The sequence below is a fragment of the Telmatherina bonti genome (genome assembly GCF_933228915.1).
Source record: "Telmatherina bonti genome assembly, chromosome: 10".
Taxonomy (NCBI): domain Eukaryota; kingdom Metazoa; phylum Chordata; class Actinopteri; order Atheriniformes; family Telmatherinidae; genus Telmatherina; species Telmatherina bonti.
The window spans coordinates 25,202,507-25,211,496 of NC_136628.1; the positions used below are offsets into that span (position 1 = coordinate 25,202,507).

The 8,990-nt window shown below is 34.2% G+C and overlaps 1 protein-coding gene across 1 annotated transcript; it reads left to right on the forward strand.

Annotated features, from left to right (window-relative positions):
- Positions 1-5,572: 5,572 nt before the first annotated feature.
- Positions 5,573-6,514, forward strand: LOC306761300 (olfactory receptor 52Z1P-like; the record flags this gene model as incomplete). Its single annotated transcript, XM_079247425.1, has 1 exon — positions 5,573-6,514. One exon carries the CDS (start codon positions 5,573-5,575, stop codon positions 6,512-6,514), a length of 942 nt encoding a protein of 313 aa, XP_079103551.1.
- Between the last annotated feature and the right edge of the window lie 2,476 nt (positions 6,515-8,990).

Here is an 8,990-nt window from a genome sequence, read left to right on the forward strand (position 1 = left end):
AGGATAGTTAAGGACTAGAGCAGAAAGATGTCTTTCTTCAAAGAGAAATCAACTGAATTTTTCAATTTTTCTTGCAAATATTTGATTTTCTCTTCTGATTGGAGAGAGAGGTTCGGCCAGATGCTCTTGAACTGACTAAAAACTGAAAATAAATGTGGGGTGTGTCTCACGCTGACATGGATTTCAGACTTCAAGCAGCATGTTATCTGATGAGCATGTCAGAGGAAGAAAAAGAAGTTTCCAACCACACCACCTGCATGAAGCAACCTCGGTTGAGAGAAACCTGATGTACAGGGTATTCGTTAACACCTCTCTTCTTTGGTACAAAAAATTAAAAGATTTCATCATTTACTTGCGTAAATTAAAATTTTTGTCAGTTTAGGTTTGGTTTTTTACTGATTCCTTTTCAACAGAAGCAAAAAGTGGGATGATTCGGGGCAGATATTCTGGTTAACCTTCCTATGTTTTGGCCTGTGGTAATGCAAAAGAACAAAAAGCATACTGACCCATCCCTTAGTGAACCTTGCCCATTGGCGGAAAACATAGACTGTATGGTGGAAATAGGGCTTTTGCTCATGCCTCAGTTGTCAAAGCGGTGTATTTTGTATTCTCAATCTTCATAGAACTCCAATAACACAAAGGTCACTGCCTTCCTGTTCAGTGAATACTTCCTGCTACAGGTAGGCTGTACACACAGGGGCGAGTCTCCTGGCAAGTAGCATGAAAATTTGATGATATGAACATAGCTTAAATATTCTTGAATCCGCTAACTTGAATGCTATAGCCCTAAGCCTGTAGATCAAAGAGGATCTCTTAAAGGGGATCATCCCAGCCTAAAAACATCACCACCTGCAGTGGAAAGAGTGGATGTCTTTTACAGATGACAATAATGTCAGAAAATGCAGCGGCTGTCCATCACAAACCTGAAAGCAATTAGTAAAACTGGACTCGTATTTTTAGGATCCTCCAAAACTGTACAGTATATTAAAAAAAATTAAATCCAGGACACAGAAAGAAGGTATTATCTTGATTCTCAAAAATTCTTGCCTGCATCTGGAGTGCTGTAGCATTATAAAAAATGGAGGTGCATGTTTGTTTGAAACCGTGTTGGATTCATAGGTTAAAGTCAGTATCAAATAACTTTCTGCCCTCTTTTAAAATCTAAGTGCTTCCTGAGGTTAACGATTCTTCCTTAGTTGAATGAGACCTTGCAAGTAACTTGAATCTAAGGCCAGGAAAGAGCCTTTCCTCGCATTTTGAAATGCATAAAGGAACAGTCGTGTGCAAGAAGTCATGGGTCAAGGCAACTACCCCACCAATAGTCACACTACATGCTCACAATAGCCCCCCTGGACTGTTTTTGACATGCACAAAAGATTGTGGGTGATTTAAAAAATACTGAGGACACAGAGAGGCATAAATGAAAAAGTTGCACACAGTCAAAGCAACTCAAACTTGAATAAAAAGGCACATAATAGAAAATATATAATAATAAAAACAAACAAAAAAGAAGAAAAAAACAAATGAATAAACATATTTGAGGGCATTTTTTTATAAATCAACTTAATGAGACATGTAATAAATACACCAAGTTACTTTTGTGATTTACATTATCAAAGGGTCAAGACCCTTCAGAAACAGTTTCATCAGAGTTGCATCAGTGTTTTCCAAAGGGAAGTCATTACTGCCATTACTCTCTCAGCCCTCATTTCTATTCTCTAGGTGCTGTCCAAAGAGAGGCAAAACAGTTGTACTAATTACTTACGAGAAATGTCAACACAAAGTCAAAGGGCCATACTTAGCTGGAAATTTTCCAACAAATGTAAAGAAATGCAATGTAATGAATTTTTACTTTTCGCAGACTAAATCTGTCATCACCTTTAACCGGAAGAAAACTAAGAGTCCCAATTTTAGACAATGGATTAGTGACATGTCTTACTATTTGACATAAAAAAAAAATATGTAGTTAAAAAAAAAATGGAAAGGTTGAAGATTTCTGTGAGACATGGATACCTTTCTTTTTTTTCATGAATAGCATGTCTGGAATTAGATTTAGAATTAGATAAGGATGGGGTCCTACACCAGAATTAGTCCAAATCTCTTGTGGTCTTTGTTGAAGTTAAAGAAGTGGTTTAAAAGCAAGAAGAGAACAGAATAATGAGCATTTCTTTATTGGTCATTTTATTTCATTTGTTAAGTTTTTATAATTTATGTGTTATATGTGTGGATAAGTATATGTATGCTTTTGGAAGGTAGGAGGGCTGCGCATGCATATACATATTAATATAAATTTCCTATAAATATAATTTTCCTTGTGTTATTTTTATATCTGTAGAACCTAATCCAGTACTCAGTGGATTTGTATCTAGCCTGTGTTTTTTTGTCCTAATTAACTTATTTTTTATGTGTTTATTCTGTTTTCCAAGAATGATGTCTTTAAAAAGAAGATAATATTTTTTATTATTAAAATGTTGATTTATTCAAGTTGGCAATAATGGCTGCTAACTCTTTGAATGTGGTAGCATGTTTTATGAACCATCCTGAAAGATGTAACAACGTGTATCTATCATCTTTCAAGTGGTTGCAACCTTTATTATCCATTCTGAATGCAGTAGCAGCTAGCATAGCAGCTAGCATAGGATCTCAGGATCACTCCACCTATATCCTCTACCATGTTGGATGCAAAAATGTTTCATCTTAGATGTCCCTGTCCATGTTATTTTAATTATACACAATAAACAGTTTTGAAGAAGAAAATGAAAATGCAGTTTGGATTCTTAATATTTATATTGTATATGAGTAAAAAAATTTAACTATTTTCTTAAAATGAACAAGGATCTTAGTTAATCCATTTTTATTGGAATTATGGTACAAGATCAACACTGTTTCTCTGTTAGTCTTCTAGGTCTGACAACCGCTCCATCCCACTGATGGCATGGATTTGTTCTAGTCTCATAGACTAAATCAAGTGGATGGATGGATGGATAGACGGACGGACGGATGGATGGATGCTAAACAAGTACTGTGGAATACAGATCCTATGATGCAAAATGATAATTCAGATTTGAAAATGAAATGTAAAGCCCTACACCAATCCTGCATTTGCCCCAGTTTGTATCAAAAACTGAATTGAATATTGAATACTGGTCTGAATATTGGTACAAAGTTTATTAGTTTATTTTAGATTAGTTTACTCAGTTACAATTTTTGCACTGTTTTTAAATTCAACAACTGGCATTAAATGAAAAAGTTTGCTTTGCTTTAAAATGGGTTACACACACACACACACACACACACACACAAACACACACGCACACACATTCACATACACACACACTCACACACATACACTTGCAAACTGCATAGCTGAATTCCTCAAGATTTTATTATTATTGTTATTATTATTATTACATTATCTTTAAAGTTTTCAAAAGTGTCTATTGCTGTACAATTCATTAACTTTGTTTGCCTCATAGAGAAACCGGTAGCAGTTGAACCAATAAACATGCTCATTAGTGGTCAGTAAATCCCCCAGGAAGCAATTATGAAGATCCTTTCATCATTAGAGCAAGACTTGACCTGTTAACAATATCATGAGAATAAATGACTTTGCTTCAATTGTGTTACAGCAACTTTAGACAAGTTATAGATTTATTGAAAAATGTTAATGGAGGATTATGAATAACTTGTTTTTTAATTTGAAAAAAGGACCAACTTTTAAAAAATTCTTTTCTGACTGCAGATAGATTCAAAATACACATTTCACATCAACAAACATTAAACTGAAGTCAAACTTACTTTTATCTGTAGACCATAAGAGAGGTTTTAATTAGTTCTTTTTGAACAAATGTGACCAATGCAATTAAAATTTTCTGCTTTACTTTGAAACAATCTCTTTCCAAAACATTATATATAATGAAGTATTGTTATTCTGCACTTGACATTAGATCAAATCACTGTTTCAGTACAAGCAAAACTGACTTAAAGTACAACTAAACATATTATTGTGAATATAATCATACAAAACGGAAGCTTTCAAAAGCTTTAAGAGGACTAACACACCCAGATTTATACATGTTTCTGTGTCCTTTGTCAGAGGGCTGAGAGTGAAAAATTTAGGGGAATCAAGCAGAGAAACAGACTGGAAAAAGACGGCACATGTAAACAAGACTGTTTAAAAACAGGGTCTACATTTTAGGAAATAATAGTGATTATTGCAGCTATTATAGTGATCTAATGTAAAAAGTAAAGCAAACTTTGTAAAAGCAAACAACCAATGAGACCTTGTTTCTTTTCTCATTTGCTAACTTTTGATGATCCTGAATTACGGCTTCAATCCATGACCTTTAAGGCTCACTGCCCTGCAAGCTTTGAACATTTCCATACTCCAATGCAGCTGGTTCAATTGAATTGGTCATTGTGCAGAACTTGTCAGCATGCTGTTGAATATATTGAATTTGAAACTGAAATGTTGGAGCAGGGAAGCACCGGAAACCTCGAGTACTGAAGTTTGAGATTCCTGTTTTAAAAATTGCTGACAAACACTTAAACTTCATTAATAGTGAGATAACTTGCATTCAGCCAAATCACAAGTTTTAAAAGTGTTTCTTCAACCTCATTGCTTAATTAGTAATTTCACATAATCTCTATAAAATATAAACAGTTTGAGTGATCAGATATTATCAGTCATATGTGGAGCTAGTGAGATGATGCTGTACAAATACTGTATCAGGATCAATAAAAGAAAGGTAGCAGTTTAGAACTGTAGAACAACATATATTACATGCTGCATTCACTTACACTTTATTAGAAGTTTTTTTTACTGACATTTACCTGAGGGTAAGTGTCAGTTTTCACTGAAAATTTACAAGAATTTGATTGTACATTCTTTGGATGTCACCTTGTGGGAGGTCAGTCAGATTTTAAGTTGACTTAACTTCTATCCAGTATATATTGGAAGAGGTTTGATGGTCAATTTAAATGACCAGGTTGAACTTTAACTGCTGTTCAACTAAACTTGCTGACTGTTAAGCTGTGTGAAACACTGTGAAGAATTGTGTGCAATATGTATGAGATTCAGCCTCTTAAAGAGCAACTAATGCACATATAATTGTATTTTAGAAGTGAATCATAATGTGCCACTATTAGAAACATTTTCACTGAGGGAAAAGGGAACTATCAAGTCTAAATTAAACTTGAAATGATGGGCACACATATCAAAGCGCTTCGTGCAATAAAAACTGAAATTTCTTGTCCTTTGATTTTTTTTTTTTTTTTTTTTTTTTTTTTTTTTTTTAAGACGTGTGTGATTATGCTTTCATATATTAAGTTCACTTATCAGCATAGCAAATGTTTGGGATTGGTGCTGTTGTGTTCTCAACCCACATGAGTGAATCAGATTATTTCAACCAATGCATGGGGGCTGTGAAATCATTGGTGGATAGGTGAGAGCACATGACTTTCTATTACTTAAGAAGACACATAAGTTGAAATAATGATGTTTTTCCGTGCAGCTAAATGCGGGTAAGACCCACAAAGTGAACTTGTGAAATTTTGATGACACTCTCTTATCATGAAAAACCTTTCTTTTGTGACATCTTTTTATTTGTCTGAATATTATGGAATGGAAAACCTGAAGCCACTGTATTTCTGCATTTTCCTGATTGTATACCTCATCATCATTGCTGAGAATGTTGCATTGATTGAAGTAGTTTATCATGAAAAATCACTCCATGAGCCGATGTATGTGCTGTTGTGTAATTTGGCTGCAAATGAGTTGTATGGAGGCACTGCCTTACTTCCAGCGCTGCTGATCAACATTCTGTCTTCCTCACATGAAATATCGCTTTCATTTTGTCAAACTCAGATCTATGCTATACACACATATGCCATCACTGAATTCACAATTCTTGCAGTGATGAGCTATGACAGGTATGTGGCAATTTGTTATCCACTGTCTTATCATGCGATAATGTCACAGAGAATTGTTAAACTGATTGCTTTCATGTGGATTTACCCCATGCTGGCATTTCTAATTGTTCTCATTTTCACCCTTCAGCTGCCGTATTGTGGGAGAACCATAGAAAAGGTGTATTGTATTAACTACTTACTTGTAAGACTTGCATGTACTGATACATCTCTTGTTAACATGATTGGTTTACTATCTGTAGTTTTTTATACAATTCCACAGCTTGTCATGATCTTTTACTCATATACGCACATCCTGAGGATATGTATATTGTCATTCAGCAAATCCAAGTTCAAAGCCCTCCGAACCTGCACCCCCCACCTACTAGCTATAATTAACTATTCATTTGGGTGCTTTTTTGAAATAGCAAATGGTCGATTTGACAACAAACACATGGCTTATCACACTAAGCTATTTATGTCTCTGTACTTTTTAATATTCCCACCTCTCCTTAATCCAGTAATCTATGGTTTGAGTTCACAAATTTTAAGGTCACGACTTGTCAGGTTTCTATGTAGAAAAAGTAGGCAAGTACTAACAATGTAGCTAAGAGATGTGGTGTTATACTGCCTTACAACTGTATCTTGTATGTGTACTGAAAAGGCATTATCTCATGTCTCTCTATGGTGTTTAAACAAAATTTAGGAAAAAACTGTAGAGGGCTGAATTCATGTCAGGCAATGCTGAATTTTACGTTGGATATTCAGGTGCATTCTTGTCAGCAAAAATAGTTCGTGCTTTGTTAATAAAGCAAACTTACTTTAGTCAATGGCGATATTTAAAATGAGATCATTCCAGCTTTTATTTTCCTGAACATTTACCATCTTTGACTATAATCAATGTGTTTTTAGTTCCGGAACTCCTATAGTTTTATAGCATTTTGTGCTGTTTTGAATACAGTATATGAAAAGTACTTTATAAATAAAATTTGAAGCTAGATTTTGACTTGTGATGTTTAATAGTAATTGTTCATGCAGGACAGGATGTTTCTTGGTCTGAATCAAAGAGGACATTTGTGTTATTTGTATATATGATATATCTTGGACTGATGTTGTTCAAGCGTTCTGTCCTGATTTAGTTTAAGACTGCTGTAGATTAGGTTTTTTTTCTTCATTTCTGATGTTGCACCTTTAATTTTATAGGTATTTAAAACAAATAAATTTTTTTTGGATACTATGATCCTTTGCTCCACTTTGTTATCTTTATCTTTTGTTATATTTAAATTTACAATGTCATATAAATACCCAAAGCCTCCCACATAATCGTTAGCCTGTGTGTTTCCTTTTACATCTCCTTTTACATTTTAAGATTATCTTTGTTGCACACCTTGGCAAATAACCTAAAACATGTTTCATAAGAGAAAAACAGCAAGACTTAAGGACGCCGGCACCAGAACTCATTTAATAAAAAAGTAATGTAGCTACAGTACAGCACAGGTGTGCAATATGAGTCAGTTTCAAATGGCATGATAATGTGTTTTAGTCTTACAAAGCATGCTTGCACATTAAACATTTAAATACCGTTATTATAAATACAGTTATTCCTCTTTTTATGCTAAACACTTAAAAAAAAATTAACACATTTTCTGGGACAGTTTCTTTAAGAATAACTAAAAATACACCATGGTCCTTGTGTGCTCATGTGTTTGTGGGAGGGTGGAGGTGGGAAAGATAACCGTATTCTCTGGACCAAACACACTTGGAATTACAAAACTTAAAAGTCTTACAAACAATCAGGTAGACAGCATGCATACAAAAATAGACAACTATTTTGATCATTCCTTTGTAATTTACAACATTAGTTCATCATTGCCAAGCATTATATTTTTGTGCCTCTGCTTTGAGGAATCCTTCCTCAAAAAAATATTATGTAATCACTGTTGTTGAAACATATATATATATACATATATATATATATATATATATATATATATATATATATATATATATATATATATATATATATATATATATATATATATATATATATATATATATATATATATATTCCAACAACAGTATATTATATAATATATGTAAACTCATTAAACAAACATACCATGAATCAAACATACATGCATAATGAAATGGTGTCTATACCAGAAATGCTTTAAATGAGCAGCTGTACACAGAAATGATCTTCAACAAACTACCCTAAAAATCCCAAAGATCGGTTTCTGTCTTGAAGTGGAACATTCTGCCAGAAAATTAAAAATCAAACTTAGTAATGGTTATATATTAAAAAATTCGGATGAGAATCAATATCAATATCGCCACATTATAACAATTAATATTGTGCCAGGCATGCAGTGGTTGTATAAAATATAAGACAGTCGATTGAATTAAGCTGAAAATATCACTTTTCTAAATAGTTGAAATTATTTAATATAGATTATATTTAAAAGAAAATTAAAGCCACAAGTGGCATCCATATGGTCCGAACCTCATGCCGACCTCTCTACCCCAACTTATCATAAAGCTTCCTGGTGGGTTTGGAGTCAGTGGCATGAATCCCAAACTAGTTTGTTCAAAAGCAATGCGCATACAGTGCTAAATGGGTGTAAACGGCAAGATGGCGGACACCCCGTTGCTATGGTAACCGGTGTTTAATTTAGTTTTTTGGGTAATTTGGGGTGTTACACATGCATGCCAAATTTCGTTTCCCTATGTCAAAGTAGACATACGGGATCCTATTCTATGAGCCATTTTTGGCGTTTCTAGGGGCACTGTTGAGCCATTTTTGCATTGGCGTGTATGCGGACCCAAGAATATTGCTATTTTTGCCGGGCATGAGGTGTGTGCCAAGTTTCGCAACTTTTCACAAGGGCTAAGGGGGTCAAAAATGGCCGAGTTATGCTGACAATAATAATTAAAGCCACAAGCGGCATCCATCGGGTCTGAGCCTCATGCCAACATCCCTTCCCTAATCCGCATTCTCATAATGCAACATGTCAAGGACCCACAGAGCCAGTTTATTTTCATGCAGATATACAATGCACATAAAGTAAAAATAATGGGTGTCA